General features: G+C 38.8%; 1 protein-coding gene across 2 annotated transcripts in view; it reads right to left on the reverse strand.

The window, feature by feature from the left end:
• Window positions 1-22655, reverse strand: part of DNTT (DNA nucleotidylexotransferase) — a 152480-nt gene that overhangs the window by 68348 nt on the left and 61477 nt on the right. For both annotated transcript variants that reach the window (XM_071564031.1, XM_071564030.1), the window contains 4 exons: window positions 20984-21158; window positions 14459-14581; window positions 2690-2860; window positions 1299-1370 (listed from right to left, as the gene is read on the reverse strand). In XM_071564031.1, coding sequence (XP_071420132.1) covers window positions 1299-1370; window positions 2690-2860; window positions 14459-14581; window positions 20984-21158 — 541 coding nt within the window. The remainder of the gene's footprint in view (window positions 1-1298; window positions 1371-2689; window positions 2861-14458; window positions 14582-20983; window positions 21159-22655) is intronic.

Below are 22655 nucleotides of genomic sequence, written 5' to 3' on the forward strand. Positions count from 1 at the left end.
AGCGTGTCAATTCATGCACCCTGCCTCAAAAACATGGACTATAATTTAATTCAGTCCTTTGATAACTCTGGTCCTGGGGTCAGCAATGATCTTTTAAGTTATAATGTGTGAGGCAGTAGTCACCAGAACCAGGCTAAACAGTAAAATCTAGGACCTCACTAATATGGGATCCTTCTGGGCTTTCCTAGAGACTCATAAAAATTGGTTGAAACAACTGGTTACAACCAATTTAGCCAAAATGTTGAGATGTGCTCAGCTAGTAAGAAAGCCACCTAAGCTTGTTATAATTTTGCATGTGAAGCAAGTCCTAAAATGTATTTGAGATAATTTTTCCCCTAATAGGTTTCATTCTAATCTCCAAGAGACTTCTGTAAATCCTGAAATATCAGATTTAATGGCTGTTCCTCTATCATGCAGTGATGCAATGATGCTTTAACAAGCAAGTCTGGTTTGTGAATCCTGCTATAGGTGTGAATCTACACCTCTGTTCTGAATATTACTAGAGATGCATCAACAACTGTCACTGGACATCTGTTCATACCTGTATTGCAGGTCAGAGAAAATGGAAGACTCTTTTGGTAGCTCAAGCAAAAGTGAGTAATGCAGGGGAGATTTAAACAGTCCCATTTGATTTACTCTCTGTTTGAATTTTTTCTGAAGACAGAAACAGGGTATTTATACAGACTAAAACTCCAGATAAAATTAGAAAATATATTTGTTCATACATATAGTTTATATGTTTTCAACAGAAAAAAAAATCAATTAATATTTCAGAACTGGAATATTTGTGGTTTAGATTCCCTTCAACTATAAAATAGTATGACTATGACTCTACAATATGCCTGAGGAAGAAATATCTCCAGTCCTCTTCCTTCTGCCTCACACAAAAGAGAATTATAATAGATTCGAGTCATCTTTTTCATCTGGTATTTTCTTGAAGTCAGCGTAAAATGGCATAGTGTCAAAATGATAATCAAGTGAGGCAGAAATAAACCCAAGATGGCATTAAACTTACACAAAACAGTAGGCATTACATTGGATTTCATGAAAAAGCAATTGTTTAGTTCAAGCTTAAGAGAAACTACATATGGATCACATTAATTAAAAATAGAAAATTATTTCACCATTTTTTTCTTACTCTTGTCAGTTTCTTATTCTCCCCTTCTTTTTATTCAAGACCTTTCCTTCTTTACACTTGATATCAGTTGTTCCTTTATAATAAAATTGATGGCAATGTCTAAGTTCTACGAAAAGAAGGGAAATTTTAAACAACAGCAACAAAACTCAAAAGGATTTACCTTAAATGCCTTGTATCGCTCATCATTTAACACTTCTTTAACTTTAGAGCTCTCTCCTTCTTCAATAATCTCCTAAACAAAGAAAACCATTACTTATAAAAAATAAATTAAAAAAATTTGTGAGATCTTACCAAAATTACAAGATTTAGTAAAATAATCTAAAAGCAAGTTTTATCAATCTGTACAAACTTGAAAGTAACTCTAAGCAAGCACATTGTTTTATTCCACTAGGATCAAATTCTGGAATTCTTTTAAAGACAGAAAATTACTGAAGGATGAAGGAGAAACTGGAACTACAGAATAAATTTCACAGTTCTTATTTACTCATAAATTTACTCAAGGATGAAGTAGAAACTAAGACCATGGAATATATTTCACAGTACTTATTTGCCCATAAATTCACAGCCAGAAAGTAGTTATTTATCATAAGCTATCAATGACTTGTCCTGAAAATTGGATTTCATTATTTCGTTGAGTTTACTTCTCTTAAAAGTAAGAGCATTGTAAGAACAAAGGTATTTTTTCTTGAATGTACAGTTCTTCTAGCCTTTCTGACAAAAACTAAAACCAAAACACCCCCCCCCCAAAAAAATACACCCCCAACAAACCATCTTATTTTCTGTGGAATCATAATTGAATTTCCAGCCCCCAGGTAAAGGTACAAAGAGCACTTCAGAGACTACATTCTTGACTGGTGGAATGAGGCAAACACAGAGACAGAGCTAAGCACAACAGTCAGCCATGACCCTCCAGACAGCTGAGACTCCCTGCCCAGCTGCCTGCTGGAGTAACATCACCTAAGATGTGGTGTCCCGGAAAGGCTAAGAATTAAAGCAAAATGTAAGGAATAGTCAAAGTTCCGAGAAGAATGTAAAGTTCATCCATCACCTGGATAAAAGGCTCTGCTACAACTATATATAACTTGCTATAACATAGCAAGGCAGGATTTAATGTTAAAGTATAAATTATTTACCAGTTTTGCAAAAATAGTATTTCTAATAAAGCATTCAGGTGAGCAAAGTGATGCTGCCAAGGGCAAGTCACATGAGCAAAACTATTAACAGTTATCCTGCATAAGCCTTTAAAAACAGTTAATCAGTGTGAGCCTTTAAAAAGTTGATACAGCAAAGTTGATATAGCATTAATTATTATTTTGTATTTATTCACTAGTTACCTTTATTCCTAAGGGTGGGAGTTCCATGACAGAACCTTATGTTACTACAAAAGGTTTCCGGAAATCATTCCATTCTTAGTTGCAAGAATAATACATTGTTATTACAGGAAATAGCAAAGCCTGTGTACATATACTCAGATAACAACGCTGCTCTCTGCGACCTCTAAATGCAGATCTGTAAAAGAATCAATTGGCAGATAATTCAGAGGTGCATTACCTCAATGACATCTCTGACGTGGTCTCCCAAGCAGGGCAACCCTTGTATATCTTTCATTCTGGTTACAGGAAATGGAAGATATTTCAGCAAAGAAGCTGCCCTCAGAAATTCCAGGCAGAATATTTCATTTTCTTTGAACTCATAATTTTCGGCCATTATCTCAAAGGCATCCTGGAGTGGGGGAAGGTATATAAAACAGAAAATTAAAGTTTAATAAAAGCTTAAAATATTTAATATATTCCTTAGAAAGGTTACTTTGTATGCTAATTCAAGAACTACTTCTTTATACTAGGGTGAAAATATAGAGTTCACCTGAAAAAAAAAAAAAGAAGAAGAAAAAGTAGCCTTATTTTTTAACCACTTGAAATTTTCCAGGTAACATAAAAATTCTATTTTAAAGAAAAATGTAAGAAAATATTTTGATCTGTAAAAGAGACAAACTTGAAAATATTTTGTGAGATATGTGTTATGTATTTTGTGCAGATCTAATTGAATCAATGTGAAATAGAGCCACAGTTTCTAGAATTAGGCTCAACCATAAACAATCCAGCAGGTCAGTATGTAACATCTTTGCTTTCAGACACAACAAAATAGGAGTCTGTGGCAATTTTGGAAATCACCCTCTTTCTGAACATGTAGCCATGCTTCTACTTTGTAATTTGGGGAACAAACTCTTCTTTTCATCATTTTTCAGATGTATAACCATGCACATAGAAACACATTTTCCTTATGGTTCTACAGCTGTCCATGGTTTGGTTTGTTTGACATTGCACTCAAAAATACCTGGAGAATATCTGTATAACATTCTTTTAAACTATGCATATGCCATTTATGCAGCTTTGAGGACCCTCTCTCTCTCATATATATATATACACACATGTATCTCCTATATATATCTATCTATATGTAAATAACAGTAATTTTTAGAAATGAAATGAAGGGAACAGACCACACAGTGGCGTAGAGGCTTGTTGTTGTTGTTGTTTCCCGTTTAAGTATACCAGGTTTTGAGAGAGAACAAATGCTTCAAAATGAGTTTGTGAATAACCTAAGAGCTTATGAAGGTTTGTAGCTGATTAGCAGCTGAAAATCCAAGTTCTTAATGAAACCTTTCACAAACAACTAAAATGGCCAAGACTGCAAAATTAAGCAGTTTCTTCAGAAATGTTTAAGAGTGAACCATTTCCAGAAGAGACTTTCACTGTTCAGAATGTCTACCTAAAATGCATCTCACACCTGGCCATTCAGGATCCTCTTGTGCACGATTTTAATGGCACAGAGCAGGCCAAGTACAGACCAGGACTGAGCCCACACTGCACTGTGTCCTGTGCTCCTGCCGCAGAGCCCAGTTCTTCTCTTCAGACAGGCTCTTGAGAGCAGCTGGCAGATCCCAGTCTTCTGTTCCACTGCAGCAGTCGCTGCATATCCTTCCTGTTTTCCACCTTACTCCCATTTCCTCTTTGACCCACAAGGCATTACTAAAAAAGCTTGAAGAATTGGCTGTCAGTTTACATCTGCCTGCAAGTACCACTTCACAGAGCTGTAGCCCAGGTGCCTGCTCAGAAATGGTTTTGGACTAAGTATGAGTAAAAACTCTGTGATACAGACAGCAGGAGACAGCAAATGGCTTACCAGAGCAATGACTACAGTGGATAGTAGGAAGGAACAAGACTAAACCTCTTTTCCCTGCCCTCAGTGTTCATGTTTAGCCTCAAATTTAATTTCATTTGTAATGAAGATTAATTTATATAAAGAGTAAGAATTTTAGATTTGTTACTCTGGTCAATACTAACAGCATTAATCAGGGGCAGAACTAAAAAGATATAATATATACCTTCTTGTTATAATAGTCTATACTGATAAACATAGTCAAAAAACAGTTCTCAAAAGTAAGTGCTCAGCAGTATGTACTAATGACAGAGACTTGTAAAACCTTGCTCTTGATTAGGATGCTTAAAAATCTGGGGATGTTTTTTCTCACTTCCTACAGGCAGCCTCTCACATGCACATCTAAATAGATGTATTCTACACTGAATAATCAGCCATCATGATAAGTATGTCTGCACATACCAGCCCCACCGCTGCTTCAGAGAGGTGTTAGTCCCCTCCTACTAGTGGGAGGCCAGTTTTCAGAAAAGCTGTGTCACCATCACTATTGAAAAAGACCATCTCATGCAGCATTTTACTTGGAGGCTGTTGATTGCCAATGAGAAAATACAATCAAAGCATTTTTATGAATCTAGTTTGCATTTTTCAGTCTTTTCCTGCCACTGTGAAGCTCATTACAGTGTTTAAATTAAACAGGTAAAGAGTATTGAATATTCATTGATCCCTACAGAAAAAAAACAGGTCCTGCAAATGCTGCAAGTAATGACAGATCTGTCATTTGATGTAAAACTGCTTTAAAAAAAAAAAAAAAGAAAAAGAAAAAGCTGCTGGAGTTTCTGTTTATTGAATAGTATAGTTCACATGGAATAATATTCCAGAGGGGAATATAGAACTCTTATATCAGCAGAGAAAAACCTAGCAATCTGGTAGATCTCTGGTGAAGTCTACTTATGGCAATATAAAAGGGAAAGATTACTGACTCCTCCTTTATTCTAAAGCTATATTTTTCTCACCTTAAGCACTTTGCTGTCACTTTAACAATCAGATTTCCTGTTACACAAGTACCAGTTTAAAAGGAAACTATCTTTCTAGACATTTTCAGCACCTGGGATTTTCATAATCTTCAGGGTGTTCTACAAGGGCTGCTCTAATTTAGTTTGCCAAAGAGCTAAACAGCAAAACGTGAATAAAAAAAACCAAAAATCCTACATGTTACCTGCTATCCCTCTCAATCACTGTTTTCTACTTGAAGTTTGTTTACTAAGTTACAAATCCAAAGGATGGCCCTAGTTCTCATCACATCAGTTTCTCTAGTATTTGATGCCCACTCAAAACTGATCAAAGTCCTAGAATGCACCTTCAGTCCAATAATTTTCTTCTCTTCATCCTCAGTGTAAAGTCTTACTTTTCATTTCAGTGGGAAGACGTATGTGGCATGTATACACTTTTTGTATAGATGGAGAGAGAAAATAAATACTTTCAGGTGTTTATTTCAAGGAGAATTAGGCAATTTGAGCCAACCTGTACTGTTGACTAAAGTGACTTCCAACCAAATGAAATTATTCATTTTTTATTCAGTCTGATTTCTTTTAATCTGAACTGAAAAAGCCAATACTTGCCCAGATTCAAAAATTTTACCATGTTATCTTACATCAGGTGGAGAAACAAAGGAGCTGAGAGCAACAGTAGTAGCATAATGTGCACAATCTTAGGGTCCTTGCATACACAGTTACTAGAAATAAATATGTTAGCTCCAGTTGCTCCTCTTATTAACCAATAATAACAGGTTCATTCCTTAAAACAGAGTGGAACTCATGAGACATTTTCATTTTTCCACATAATGTAAAAGAAAACAATTGTGAGAAAAAATTTGCTGAGGCAGCACAAAAATGGTTAGAGTGTAAATTACATAAAGATGCCCTAGATAAAAAACAGTGTGATAGGATACATAAAATACAAACATCTATTACACATTAATATGGTCAAAGAAAGCAACACAGACTTGATGTATACATACAAATTTGGATTGCTGAAAGGTACAGGTGTATTTATACTCTGTATTTTAGGGAGCACCCTCCACTTACCTTAAAAATCAGAAGCTATTTACTCCTTAGACCAAAACATCAGTTAATTTGAATAGGTATACATGTTGCATACATTTACAAAATTATCAGTTTTGAGGTGCAATCTGGAGAATTTTTACTGGAGTAAGCTATGTTAGTAAGATACTACATGTTATTAAGGGTATCCATTCAGCTTGTGCTTTTCTACTGTACAGCTCCCAAGTTTGTTATAAAACTAAAGTTGAGATTCTTCTTACGTCTGTTTTAAAATGGAATAATAATAATTGCTTGAGCCACTGGCATAATTGATACATGTTTCTGTAGATAGAAAAGCAGAAAAACAAAAAAGGAATACTTTTTTCCTCTAACAGAGTGGAAAGGAAGCCAGGCGTCTTTGCCATGCTAAACATCCACATTCTCATTACCATGAGTAACAGCCAAGACAAAGTAACATTCAGTAGCATTAGCAATAAGCCTCAGAATCACAGAACCATTTGCCTCTGACTTAATTACCTTCTTCAGTAAGAATTAAATTGTATTTTCCTCACAAATAATGTCTTTCCAAATTTTATTGCTGTCTGGTATTAATATTTAAATCCATCAATCCCTCTCAGACACAGCAGAAAGACTCATTTTATTTTAGTAAAAGAAAACAGAATGCAGCCTCCAAGTGTAAATTTTCAGTGGGAGAAGGAGGCTAGATGCAAACGAGCCAGAGAACAATATTTAATACTATATTCCAGAATAACATTAACTTTTAAGACAGACAAAGAAAACATGCTAAGGTAGAGACTCCACTGAAAGGATTTGCACTTTTGTTTTGCAGCTTTACCCATCTGAACAGCCCCAGTTCCCCTGTGGAATCAGGGTTATGCATTCAGGTGCACTCCTGGAACACCCAAGTCAGTCAGGCCCGTGGCAGTGGTTCTCAACCTGAGCAGCACAAAGCCCCAGTGCATGACACACAGTGACTCAGACACCAAGCCCAGGGCTGATACAACTGTATTTCTACTCCGTGAACTGACACACAATGCCACTGTCTCCTCCTCAGCACACAGTTTGACAAACTTACTCTGTTCTTCACACAGCAAGCCTTACTGCTCAACAGTTCATTAAAAATAAACTGGTTAGGATTTGCCCCACACTGAATATAAAAATAAAACCTTGACATCTGCACAGTTTTTGCCAGCTTCTTCCATGGTTGCAACTTCCTGCAAGTTATTTTCTGGCTATTATATCAGAAAGGAAACATGAGACAGCTGAACTCAGACACTGCATCTAGTGTGTTCAACCACCACATTTCCCTCACAAGCTCTCACCAAATATCTCCGCTATTTTAATAAGTGGTCTTTCATCGGGAAATACGTGCAGAATAGGACTCAATATTACAAATTATCACTAATTATCAATTTCTACAGAAATCAATTCCCCAAAAATGCCCTTCCCAAGAACTAAGCACATCCAAATCCTTGTATGCACATCACTGCCTATTAGCGACTGTTCCAATGTAACAACTACACTTTCTCAAACACAACTACTGCTTATTTGAAAGAGGAATTTGATACAGCCTAACAGGGCAAAGTCCAGTAAAAGGAAGAGTCATCCACATTCATTCAACAATGTATAAGCAAATAATAGCTTTGTATCCCCGTTATAGGCAAGATCAGAAAACAATTTTGTCAAGCTAACCAAAGAAAACAGAGAACCTGTAAGGGAAAAACCCTGACTTACAGAATAAAGTTGTTCTAATAAAATACTACCATCAACGCATAACTCAAGATGGTTTGGACCCAATTTTGCAGACGTATGGTATTGAGCCAGGAAAAATCTGTCATTTAATAGTTGGCTGCCCACAGCATACACAAGTGAATTACCGCAATGCTTCAGTGCATTTGCTAAGTGCCTGCACTGAAAAATCAGTTGGAACATTTTTACTTGAGAACGTGATTACAGGTTTAATATAAGACTGACAAAACAAGGGCAAATCTAAAAATCAGGCTCCTGTAACATTAGGCAGACTAGCTGGCAGACCTCCAGGGAATGGGCCAGCTCTGGCAGTCCATAAACACCCAACACCTTCAGCTGTCATTGCAAGCTTTGGTTGTGAGGAACAAGAGCAACAGGCCTAAGGAGTTCCCTTAACAACTCTCAAGGTTAGGAAGACTCATAAGCATTATGAACTTGTCCAGTTCCATCTCCAGCATGAACTCAGAATGGTTACTCTCCAAGTACGCAAATGAAAAACTGACTCAGAAATGTTTCATATATGGGATAACAGAAGGGAGTCTCAGTGCTCCAGTCATCAAACTGCCCTGCTGCTAATGTGTTCAGCTAAATTCAGTTATCAAATACAAGTTGTACTGTGACATTAAGAACACTGCAATGATAAACCTGGAAGTAATTTAGGGACTGTCTCTGTGAAACACAGATATAACTGAAACTACCAATGAATGGGCTCAAAATGTTAATGATAATTAAAAATCAACAACTTTGTGCCTTCTAGCAGCAACCGGTTTACGTTGCCATTATCCATCCCAATTATTTTTAGATTTTTATTACCTTTAGAATGTCTGACAAATGTTGTAATATGGAAAATTCAACAAAGAGCCAGATTCCCACATTCCACTATTTTCAGCAAGTGTAGAACTAAAACACATCCTTTTTCTCCAAGCAGGTTAGTATTTTATAATCTTTCAGTAATCCTATGTTTGGTATGACATCTCCCCCTCTACCAGCTTGTATTTGATATTTGTTAACAGTGAAAAAGAGTGACTACTTTGAAGAGGTTAAAGGGTAACATTCACAATCCTGTTTTTCTAAGGGGATGTGGGGCACAAGAGCCGTTCAAAAGGAGTTTAGGGAAAGTTAGAATCATTGGACTTGGAACAGACCTCAGGAGCTCTCTAGTCCAATCTCAGACTCAAAATGGGGTCAAAAATTCTATTCCTATCATGTTGCTCAAAAAGGGACTTTTTAAAAATAAGTAAACAATTTAACCTACTTGAGTACCATAAACAGTATCGTATAATTGACATAATTTATGATTTCAAAGGATCACTACAAGGCAAATTTTATGTTGTTTCATTTTTATCTATGCATTCCCTGATCAAGACATTTTGGAGTTGCTTGTAGGTTTATCCTTAGTTTCGAATTCCCAGAGTTTTTAGTATTTACCTTGTCAATGTTTTTTATTCACAAATAACTGATATCTATTGCTATTCTTTTTATATGGATCTCACAAATAATATTTACTTGAAAGATTTGTGCTTATTTATAGTCAGACACAAAGCAGAATCATAAAATTCATATATAATAACTAAATAATAAAGCTTTAGAAAAATGAGGAGGTACTTTATGTTATAGTTGAAACCTACGCACACAACTATGCCAGGTGTATTCAGACTATACTACATTAGTCTCTGACAAAAATTTCCTAGAGAATAGTGGGCAGTGAGTATTTAGAGCCAGCCAAGAGGGGACCAGAGGACTCAAGCTCTTCATACCCACTGAAATGTGTGTTTGAGCATTAACCAGGATATAAGACAGTTTCCAAGATCTCTATTTAACTAAGACTTCTCCGGGGACACCCCCCTGTCGCGGAGTTGAAGCTTGTGTGCCCTCATGAGGTTGAGAGCTATGCTGGAGGTGGTTTTTGCCGCCGGTAGGGTCTCCCATGCCAGACAGGTCTCAGCTGAAGGGTCAGACAGTGTGTCCACAGGCAGGATGGGCTCACCAGCCGTCTGGCAACCATCCTAGGAGAAGGACAACTCCAACCCCAAACTCGGTCAGATGGAACTCATTTAGCCCTGTAAGGCCATCCATCTAAGAGAAGGATACTCTAACCAAACCTACGTCCTGAGGTATTCGCTGTCACCGTCCAAGCTCGCTAGGCCGTGGCAGATGAACCTTAGGAGTAAAGGGTGGGGCCAATTCTGCGCACGCTGTGCCTCACCTAAAAAATCCATTGCACAGGCTTGAAGGGTTCACCCACATTGCAAAACCCTGTAGCAACAGGTGAGGGTCGAAAACAGCAGGTGATAGGAAGCAGCTGGAAGCCACAGACCCAACCCTGCATGCAGGCGGTTCAGGATATGGGTCATTAGAGACTTGACCCCGGAGATGACAGTCTCTTGCGGCAGCATCCTGAATGACCAAGCAGCCTTTTCTAGGGACTGCACTGCTTGCTCCACACGGAAAAGGGCCTAGCAAAGGTGGCCTAAACAAAGCTCATCTCCACACTCAGTTGGATAACCGCGGCCAACCGGCATCTTCCATGCGGTCAAACAAAAACAAAGAGATTTCAAAGGCATACAGCTGCCTGCAAAGGTGTGCTCAAACTAACACTCGCATGTTGGAACATCAGAACCATGCTTGATACTGGGGATAGTGGTCGTCCTGAGCGTTGTTCTGCTCTAATTGCCCACAAACTGTCACGGCTCAATGTTGATATTGCTGCTCTCAGTGAAGTTCATCTTCATGAGGAAAGCAGCCTTAAAGAACATGGTGCTGGCTACACACTCTACTGGTCAGACACCTTTCAGGAGTTGGCTTCATGATTAAAAACTCCATTGCCTCCAAACTTGAAAATCTGCCGACAGGTCATTCCGATCGCATTATGTCCTTACGCCTCCCTCTACACAACAAGCAACATGTTGTTCTTTTTAGTGTATATGCCCCAACTCTCCAAGTTGACCCAGCGGAAAAAGACAAATTCTACACAGACCTGCGCCGCCTCACCCAAAATGTTCCTGCAGATGATAAGATCATAATCCTTGGTGACTTCAACGCCAGAGTAGGTAAGAATTCTGAAGCCTGGAAAGGAGTCCTGGGCAAGCATGGCATTGGAAACTGCAACGACAACAGACGCCTCCTGCTAGAGTTTTGCGCAGAACGGCAGCTCGCCATCACCAACACTATCTTTCAATGGAAAGACAGCCCGAAGACAACCTGGATGCATCCTTGATCCAAGCACTGACACCTCATTGACTATATCTTAGTACAACAGAGAAATGTCAGTGATGTCCATCATACTCAAGTAATGCTGAGTGCAGAATGTCAAACAGACCATCGCCTTGTGCGCTGCAAACTTAACCTCCACTTCAAGCCCAAACCTCAGAGAGGCGGCATTCCAAGGAGGAGGCTCCAAGTCAGCAATCTTCAAGCAGCCACAGTGAGAGACAGCTTCCAGGTAAACCTTCAAACTAGACTTAAAGATAATCCCATAGATCCCTCTCCTGCAGCGCTTTGGCAACATATTAAAAGTTGCGTCCTGCAGTCCTCTGAAGAGTCCCTAGGGTTCTCCTCCAAGAAAAACAAAGACTGGTTTGATGAGAACAATCAAGAGATCCAGGAATTGCTGAAGAAGAAGAGAACTGCTCACCAAGCACACCTTGCTCAGCCATCTTGCCATATAAAAAAAGCCGCCTTTCGTCTTGCATGCAGTAAGCTCCAAGAGAAACTTCGAGACATCCAGAACAAATAGTGGCTCGACCTAGCAGAAAAGACACAACTATGCGCAGATTTGGGTGACCAAAGAGGATTCTATGAAGCCCTGAAAGCAGTGTATGGACCCACACACCAGGTTCAAAGCCCCCTACTCAGTGCAGATGGTCAACTGCTTCTAACAGATAAAACCTTCATCCTGAACCGATGGTCTGAGCACTTTCAGACTCTCTTCAGTGCCAGCCATGTAGTCCAAGGCTCAGCAATTCAGCACATTACACAACAACCGGTGAAACATGAATTGGATGCAGCCCCTACTATGGGAGAGATACTCCAGGCCATACAACAGGTGAAAAGTGGCAAGGCAGCTGGGGTTGATGGAATTCCACCTGAAATCTGGAAGCATGGAGGTCAAGCACTCCATGCCAAATTCCACGAGCTTGTTGTGCATTGCTGGGAACCAGGGGAACTACCACCAGATCTCCGTGATGCAGTCATTATCACCCTGTACAAGAAGAGAGGAGAAAAATCAGACTGCTCAAATTACCGAGGTATTACTTTGCTCTCCATTGCTGGTAAAATCCTTGCAAGAATACTTCTGAACAGGTTAGTACCCACTATTGCAGAAGATCTTCTACCTGAAAGCCAGTGTGGTTTCAGAGCCAATAGGAGCACCACAGACATGGTGTTTGTTCTCAGACAACTGCAAGAGAAGTGTAGGGACAGAACAAAGGTCTCTATGTAACCTTCGTTGACCTCACCAAAGCTTTCAACACTGAGCAGAAAAGGCCTGTGGCAGATCTTGGGACATTTAGGATGTCCCCCCAAGTTCCTCAAAATGATCATCCTGCTACATGAGGATCAGCGTGGACAAGTCAGATATGGCGATGCACTCTCTGAGCCCTTTCCAATAACCAATGGTGTGAAACAAGGTTGTGTTCTTGCACCAACTCTATTCACAATCTTCTTCAGCATGATGGCTCCAAAGAGCCACAGCAGACCTTAATGAAGAAAACGGCATCTACATCCGATATCGTACCGATGGAAGCCTATTCAACCTAAGGCGACTGAAGGCCCACACCAAGACCCTGAATCACCTTGTCCGTGAGCTGCTTTTTGCTGATGATGCCGCCCTCGTTGCTCACACAGAAGCAGCTCTGCAGCGCTTAACATCCTGCTTTGCAGAGGCTGCTGAGCTTTTTGGGCTGGAAGTCAGCCTGAAGAAGACGGAAGTTCTCTACCAACCTGCACCTCAAGAAGTCTTCCATCATCCTCACATCACCATAGGCAATTCAGAGCTTAAGTCAGTCCAGCAGTTCACCTATCTGGGAAGTATCATTTCCTCAGACAGTAAGATTGACAAAGAGATAGACAACAGGCTGGCAAAGGCATACAAAGCCTTCGGAAAACTCCATAGAAGAGTCTGGTCCAATAAACACCTGAAGAAAAGTACAAAGATTAGTGTCTACAGAGCCATTGTACTGTCTACTCTTTTATATGGGTCTGAATCCTGGGTCATCTACTGCCACCACCTGCGGCTTCTCGAACGCTTCCATCAGCGCTGCCTCCATTCAATCCTAAACATCCACTGGTCTGATTATGTGACCAATGTGTCCGTTCTTGAACAGGCAGGGGTCACCAGTATCGAGGACATGCTGATGAGAACGCAGCTGCGCTGGGCAGGGCACGTCTCCAGGATGGAGGATCACCGCCTTCCGAAGATTGTGCTCTATGGTGAGCTTGCCACCAGCTGCCGCAAGAGAGGAGCCCCGAAGAAGAGATACGAGGACTCCCTGAAACAACACCTCAGCCTTGGCCATATTGACTGCCACCAATGGTCCACTCTGGCCTCCAATCGGGATTCATGGAGACACACCATTCATGATGCTGCTGCTTCCTTTGAGAATGCACGGAGAGTCAGTCTGGAGGAGAAAAGACAACGCAGAAAGAACCGTTCCTTGCCAATGTAACCTAGGGAGACGTTCCGCTGTGCCTTTTGTGACTGGACCTGCCTATCCCGTATTGGCCTTTTTAGCCACCAGCACACTTGCAGCAAGAGTGGGTAGTGCCCTTTTCAAATCTTCGTTCGCGAAGCCTAGCCATGATTTAACTAGGCAATTCAAGAGGGCTTTTTTGTCATGTTAAAGTAAGCAACACGCAATCTATTTTCGTAACTATGGAATTGTGAAAGCCTAAAATTAAGAACCAAACTTTGAAGAACCAAACCCCTGGGCAAACTCGAAGGCAGTACAGAAGTTGTGAAGCACCCTGAACAGACCTAAACCAAACTTTTGCTTATCATCTCTTCCAACTTGCCAAATAAGACTGTGAAGACTTGCCAAATAAGACTGTGAAGAAAGACTAAAAGACATTTTCAGATTTTTATTCTATAATTTGTTTTAAAAATTCATGTGTTTACAAGCTATTAGTGTATTTAAAGATCCACTGTGTTAAGCTTTCAGCAATACTTAGAGGATGCAATTAAGCTTGCACTCAGTTTTAATTTAAGTACAGCAGATTTATAACTTTTAATTGTTATTGTGCTGCCTGTTTGCTCATGAATTTGCTGAGGGCATCATAGAAAATACTAATGCAAGAACTACATTAAATATTTTGCTTATACTAGTTTTTATTTCATGGATAGAATAAATATTACCGTGAATTTCTGGTTGTAGTTATTTAAAGTTGTCTTCCTCTGGCATGAATACTGAGATACTTTTCTTGCAATAAATGATGGCTCTTCTGATTCAGGTGTATTCAAAGGAGATTGACATTGCTCCTAATAAGGAAAGAAAAAAAAAGAAGAGTTGGTGGCATACTGATCAAATAGCTTTAAAATGAAAAAAATACACCACATGAGCCCAAAATATGTACTTTTAAAAATAAGGCAAGAGAATAATAATGTTCCTACCACACTCCTAGGGAAAATATTTCATTTCCCACTGGCTGCACTGACAGTACCAATCTATCTGGTGATTACTGGGATTTTTGATTTTTCTGCAGTAAGTTCTTACATGGAGTTTCCAATTGCATTGTCATTTAGAAAAAAAGGTCTTTCTAAATGGTGTGTGTCTCTACCACTCTAACCATTGCAGTAAGATTGAAAAACTACAATCCTTTAATAGCAAATAAACTCAAAAGAACAGAGTTTTCCAAGAAAACATTAGATTATTCAATAACAGATCAGGGATGGTAGACCAAAGAGTAAAAATAACTAAAAAAGAGAAATTCTCGAATAACTGACTTTTTCAGTCTTTAACTAAATTCAGTGGTGGAAGAAAAATCTTTGTATGACTTGAAAATAGGGTTTTCTCCCCTCTTGCAGCTAATTTATTTGGATTTAATTCATTAAGCTAAATGTTTTATTTAGGGCTCATTTTAGAGTGAAGAAAACAGTTCTAAACAGCTACAGAAGAGCAATCTCCATACGTTTTTTATCCAACAGCCAATGTTCACCTTAGGACGTGGTTTCTCATTCAGCCGATTCCCATAGATGCTGATCCAATTCAGACATCATTTTTAGATGCTCAGTGAAGCAAGTAAAACAAGCTAGATGCCAAATCTTAAATGGGCATTTCCTAATCACTAGGTAACCCACCCCTGAAGGAAGAGAAGGGAATTCTCCTGAAAGGCAGGATACAGAGTCATGTCCCCATTGGCATAAGAGTCCTGAGCATGAGTCCTCAACATGTGAGTGTCCCGAGCAGTGAGGACTTGGAAAAAGGCAATCTTGTGAATTATCCACCACTTTATATATCCAGTCTTAATTCCTTTGCTTTCATTAAATGTGCCAAATCTGCAGACACACGTAGAGTCCTCAGCATTTCTGTGTATATTTGGCTATTTGTCTTTTTGTCTGAAAACTTTTGGCAGATCTGTCAAAGACACATTGCACTGCACTATCCAAAGGCCAGAGGGAAAGACTTCAATAACAACAATCATGAAGATACAGAGAAGAAATTTTTGCTCCAATAATGGAATAACAAGCCCTTTCTCCCCTGCATCCAAAGATACAAACAAAAGGCTAGCAAACCTATAAATATGTGCCTTCACAACCACACCCCCCATACACACATAATTTCATGCTAAATTGCCTTTGTATTTGATACAGAGTAGTTAAATAACAGTATTCACACACACACACAAAACGCATTGCACAACTGAAAGAGCAGTGAATTACATGGTAGTTTTCATAATATACACTGAAAGGAAGAAAGCCATTTTATGTCTAAGACCACTCGGGTTTTAGTCAGGATCAACAACACAACTCTCCAGTTTTGCACACAATCATGATTTATATTTTAAAATTGATTTTAAGTCATATAAACTATGATGGATTAGCGCTAATACACCGCTTGAAATGATAGCGTCAGCTGCAAAGACAGTGAACAAACACAATGTTACTGAATAGAATATATAACAAGCTTTTATCTTCATTAGGACACAAACACATGAAGAACAAGAGCCTTATGTGCAGCATTAACTAGCATTGTGCATGAGAGAAAAATTAATGCAGAAAATCTATGCATTTAAGAGGATGGTAAACTGGACATAAATATCCTCTTCCTGCCTTGACAAAGAAATTTGAGCATTTTTCTTAATCAGTAAGAGTTTGGCATTTAATTAGAGGGACTTGACTATATATAAGAACAGAAGAAACCTTGGAGAGAAACCAACAGCAAAAACATCTAGTAAACAGTAAGTACTATAGCCTGCTTTTTAGGGAATATTATGATGCCTGACTATAGTGATGATCTACCAGCAGTGGAACATGAACAGTACTGATATTGGGTTTTGGTGGGAAAACCAGATGAGAAAAAATTGTTTTTACAGATTATGGGGCAAATCTAAAGTTTCATGAATTACAGTATAGAACAGGGAATCCTGGAAACTCACTGCATCAAAAATTATTTCTAGTACTGGGAAGAAAAAACTACAGAGATGAGAAAAGTGTAAACATTAACATTTCCCCCACACACACACACACAGTAATTCTACTACATAAAAATGAAATTATTGTACACTGCACAGGGACAAGCACTGAAAAATTTTCAAATGTACAGGCTACTTAGTCACTAGAGCTAGTCAGAATTTGTACTCCACATATCCAGGCTGCAGTAATGGTGAATGTCACTTGCCACTCCTTTGGCAGGAAAATCAGCCAGTACCACTGGCATTGGTTTGTACAGCAGAGGCTTCATTACAGTATAATGACATAGGGAAATAACAGAGAGAAAATGAAGCAGCAGTGAAAAAGGTGCACAGAATACAATCAGCCAGCAGCTTTGTAAAGCCCAGAGAGCACTGATCAAATAATAAAGTCCACTGATACCTAGCATTTGATGAAGAGAAGGCAGCCAGTTTATAGGTTTTGTTTTATTTTCTGGAAAACTCTGACTGACTGTATGAAGAATCTCTTCCATTAGTTACACCCTCTCTCAGAAGAAAACAGAAAGAGATGCTTCAGAAAATGTTAAATATGAGTTGCCTGACACACAATAAGGCAAGAGATCAAAAGATGGCACTTCCTTTTCCTAATGTGGAGGAAAACCCTTTGTTCAAAGAAATAAATCTCTTTTTCTTTCTAGGAGAAAAAGGATTAAAAAAAAAACCCTGAAAAGCAACAACTCAATGTAAAAAACCTTAAAAACAACAAAAGAACCCCACACCAGTCTGATTAACTAATAACTCTTTGGTTCTGAATGAGGAGGAGGCAGAAAAGATGCAGTCACAACACAGTTCTTAAGGTCACTGAGTGTGCCAAGCACCTTATGGTACTTTCCCTTCCTCTTTGCCCCTCTGAAAGCTTCCCCTCTGCCTTTTTCCTTTCCATTATCCAGGAAACAGCTGTACTTTCCAGCATGTGGGGATGCCCTTGCATACATATTAATGCCCATGTCCCGCTATTGTCAAGAATATCTGTCTGCTTGAGGTGCCTCTGGACAAAGGCACACCTTTCTCTTTGCCAGAGAAATATTTTGAATTCCCTTTAAAGTGGCTGATTGGCTACCACATTTCCAAAGACTATTATATTAAATGATGGCTATTAACAATAAAAGTCAACTGTTACAGAATGAATCAATAATTATTCAGACCATCTTAGATCTGGTCAACCAATCTTTAATATGCTATAAATCATTGACATCAGAGCATCTCTCGGATCATTCACAACCACAGAAAGATGTACTTTAATGACAATTGTAATTAGTATGTTAGCTAATGGTCTGTAACTCTGACTTTATTCCCCTTGTTTTGCATGGAGAAGGACATCTCTTTTTAGTAATGCATTAAAAGAAATGTCCTGCATGAAGAACGACCTTCCAAATAGACCTAGTAAGATCTGAAAGATGAAATCTTCCTGCTATTGATATTGATATTAATGGGAATTTTACCACTAACTACATGTGGACAAGATTTCACCCAAAACATTACCCCACTGCAATCCATTCTTTTTACCTCAAAACCTTTATGATGTAGCCCAAGTTCAAGGTTTGTTAATTCACTTTCATTTCACATTTTACAAGTTTGACATAATGTACCAAATTCGCCTTCAGTGAAACGCCAATTAAATTACATTATGTATGAGTTCAGTCTAGTACTTAAAAAGAAAATTACCTTTTACTTCAAATCTTTCTCATTTCTCAAGGTAGAAAAAAATTAACACAATGACACTGCAACAATAAAATTCTTTTTAGATTTGCTGCACTTCTAGAGTCCTTTTGCTTTTGCCTTATTTACTTTACAAAAATGCTTATTACTTTAGAGCAAACATAATTAAGATTGGTCATAACTATAAGCTTTAAAATTAATGGTACAGCTGTCACTGGCTTCCTATTTGTATTCTACATTTATTAGCATGAAATCTTTATGTTTCAATAAAAACAGAAACTCTTACTTGCAGAGCCCAGTCTCCAAGTATAATAATGACCTCCTGACAGTGCAGAAGTTTATGCTTCAGCAGTACACCAAGAAGATTTTTTTATATTTAAAAAAAAAAAGGCAGTGGCCTCCTCATTGACTAAAAAAAAAACAATGGAGGAATTTTGTAGAAACACATTCTTGCTTTGAAAAAAAAATTTAAACATTTTCTGAGATATCTGAATTTATAGGTCTTCAGGCACTGCTGAAGTTAAAAATGTACATAAAAGGTAATTCGATTTACTTTTACTGATGATGTGAAACTCTCAGCAAAGTTCACAGAATTTCCTCATGTTCCTGATTTATTTCTTGTTTAGACAACTTCTTTGCATTCCCTGTATTTATATTTTTATAGCCTGTGAGATAACATAATGCAGTAGTTACAAGGTTTCTTTTCTTTTCTTTTTCTATTAATTTCTTTGTTCTATTTTCCCTCCAGCAGTCTCACCAAAAATATTATAAATACACTGCAAAAATATTTCATTGGAAGGATTTCAAACATAAACACATATTCTGTCATGGAATCATGCTGAGTCTGAGAGCGACAGCTCCATCTGGTGTATTCACTCCCCCCTCCCCACAGCCCAGAGTGTTATTAAACAGTAATTCTTATATGTAAAAACCTGGAAAATAATTTCTGGCGATGAAAATGAAAGATGACTGAAAATGGTAATCAGAAGCTATAGTTTTTCTTGGGGAAGGGCAGTATTTATGAATCATCCTTCATAACCTAAACCTCAGGATGAAGCAGCAGCAAATTGTGGAATATTGCTGTTAAACATTCAGGCATTCTCTGCCTCACAGGAAGGCACATGCTGCAGATCTTGCCACAGCCTCAGTGTTTGCAGTGGGGTCACAGTTCACACAGAGCCTAAGCCAGACCCTCAGAAATCAGCAGAAATCCCTCACTTTACTTCAGAGAGCTTTAGATCAGACTTGTTTTCTTGTCATATGCATTAATTTCTTCACCAGTACACGTTAAATCCATCATAGTGAGACTCGAGTGTGTGCAGAAAGAGGGAGCAGGTTCCTCCTGCTGCAGCACACAGCCTATTTCATGGCCCAGTGCACGAGCAGTCACCGTGCTGGGCACAGCACGCCCAGGCATCCCTACCAAACCCTCAGCATTTACAGTCTGTAGTGGGGGTGTTGAGTACCACTGCTTCTGACTAGGCTCCAATCTGAGAATTTAGAGATAATTTTGTCAGATATAGATCAGAGGACAACACGTCATCATCCATCGCTTCAAGGTCAAATACAGCTCATCAAATAATCCACCTGCCATTCACAGTATCCTCTGACCTACAGCTCTATGAAGACATAATACAATATAGTAAAACTTTTCTCTTGGCGCAATTTTATTGATGGTGCCTAGTTTGTAAATGCATGCCCACAGACTACAGCAGCCTTCACTTCACAGGTTCTTCAAGGGCTCAGCTGTTAGCTGATCACCTCACAACAGCAAAAGTTTTATTTTTGCATTGTCTTGAGAAGGCGAATTATTCCGCCAACAGCCCATTAAACACGCTGCTCTCAGTGGGATATTTACCATAATATTGAAGTATTTGAGCAAATACCACAAGTACCAGAACACCAAAAAGAGGCCTTTTTAACACCAGAACAACACGTTTTATGATTTTTACAGTCTGAGAGAGTTGGGGCTGTTCAGCCTCTTCAGGCTCCAGAAAGACCAAACCACAGCCACACAGTACCTAACGGGGGCCACAAGAGGCTGGAGAGAGACCTGTGTCAAGGGCACATAGTGATAGGACAAGAGATAATGGTTTCAAACTGATGCAGGGGAGATTTGAATTAGATATGAGGAAGGAATTCTTTACTGTGAAGGTGGTGAGACACCGTAACAAGCTGTCCAAAGAAGCTGTGGAGGCCCCATCCCTGGAAGTGTTCAAAGCCAGGCTGGATGGGACTTTGAGCAACGTGATCCAGTGGAAGGTGTGCCTGCCCATGGCCAAGCAGTGGGAGCTGGATGATCTTTAAGGTCCTTCCAGCCCAAACCATTTTGCAATGTGGTGACATAGGAACTTAGCATTACTAGACACTGATAGAGAAGGTACGGAAGGTGTTTTTAATCTATTAGAATTGTGTGAATTACTGATGTAAACTTTAGGGGGGAAAGTTCAAATTCAAAAAAAAATTCAAAAATTATATCACAACACAAGTACATATGTTTTAGGTTTAAAAAAAAAAATCACAGCAGCTCATTTTGAGTGTTACTGTATTCACCCTGCAGGATCTCTCTTACCATGAGACGATACTTCATTTCTGAATCAACTGGTCTTCCTGCTTCCATGCAGGCTGTAAACCAGGAGATATCCAGTAGCTCAAACCTGGAGCTGTCACTCACAGTCTGTCCTTTCAGCCAGTCCAGCACCTCCAAGTAAGAGTTGTTCTCAGCCACGATATGAGTAACAGAGTCACTGTCGGGAAGCATGCAAAAATATTACGCTTTTTTTTTTCCTTCCTGAATGCAACTGTACACAGATACAGAGCTGTTATTTCCATATTGACTTACCATCTAATTCCTAAAAATTTTAGCATATATTGTATGTTAAGAAGTGGGAAGCTGTTATGTTTTCATATCACCATAAATCTATTCCAGTCACTGACCATGTTTTGAGGAGAGACTACAGTCTGACAGCTTGTGTAAGTGCAACATTTTCTTTCTTTCAGCATCATTTACCTTCCATAAGACACTATCCTAATATATATTCTTTGCAACTCTGAAAACATTTGGCTTGCACAAGCAGTACCATAATTAAAAAGCTGCTTGATGATACCTGACAGCCCCTTCCCAATATTCCTCATTAACAAGTGAAAGTTGCGCAATATTAAAAGTATGTTAATTACAATTATTTAAAGCTTTACAGCTATTACTATCTTTTATAATATTTAGTTTTTTGTACTTACATGAAGCTCTTTGCATACGGCATTTTCAAATGCTCATAAATTAAATCTTATGAATTACATGCTACACCTAAACACCACTTTCCTGCTGCTAAGAGACCAGTCTCTTACAAAACTGATAGTTCAATAAAAATAAAATTTTAGAGCTTGAATTATTGTTCAGTACATTATATGTTGTACAATTCCTGAAAATATGGTAGCAGAAAGGTTATAGCAGCAAATATGGGCTGATGTACTAGAATAACATCAGAAAGGATCACATTATTAAAAAGACACTTCTGTGCCTGTCACAAGAAAATAATAGAGAGGGACAAAGTTATGTTTTAGGACAAGATTACATGCATACTTAGAATGATCTGTAAGCTTCTATCTGGCCTGGTGATGTTCCTCAACAAGTTTAGAAAAGTACTAACTTGGAAGGAAATTTTGAATGTTACTGAGTGTGTTCCCTCTCCCTACACATCCCATGAGGGTGCTGTCACACAGGAAAACAGCATGAGATAAAGTAGAAAATTCTTCACTGTCATGGAACTTGTAAGACCTCAGTATCTCTGATGTATATGCCAGCATTAACTTCTACCAGTCAACAGATTCCTAAACTTCTTGGAGGAAAGGCACAGACAGACAGTGTCACTATTTAACACTATTTTCACAGAAATAAAGCTAGAATTGGAACATAAATTATCTTGATAGCAGCCACCACCATTTGCAAGCCTCTGTGACCTCCTGCTAGCCCATGTTGGTAACAGCCTTGTGCATATACAACACATTTCAAACAGAGCTGACAGACTGCTTTGCAACCCCTCTGTAACAACTGGAGAAGTTAAGCCATCAACCTGTCCAAGCAGAGAGGGCACCACCAGTAGAGACAGCTGGTTAGCATGGACTTCAAAAAATGATGCGTGCTGTTAAAGGCACAACCTTTCAAAGCAAAGTACATTCCAGAAGACCAAGAAAGTCCTTTAGCCCATCCCTGTGACCCTTATTCAAACAATCACTGAATTCATTAA

Source organism: Pithys albifrons, chromosome 9 (genome assembly GCF_047495875.1).
Source record: "Pithys albifrons albifrons isolate INPA30051 chromosome 9, PitAlb_v1, whole genome shotgun sequence".
Classification (NCBI taxonomy): Eukaryota; Metazoa; Chordata; class Aves; order Passeriformes; family Thamnophilidae; genus Pithys; species Pithys albifrons.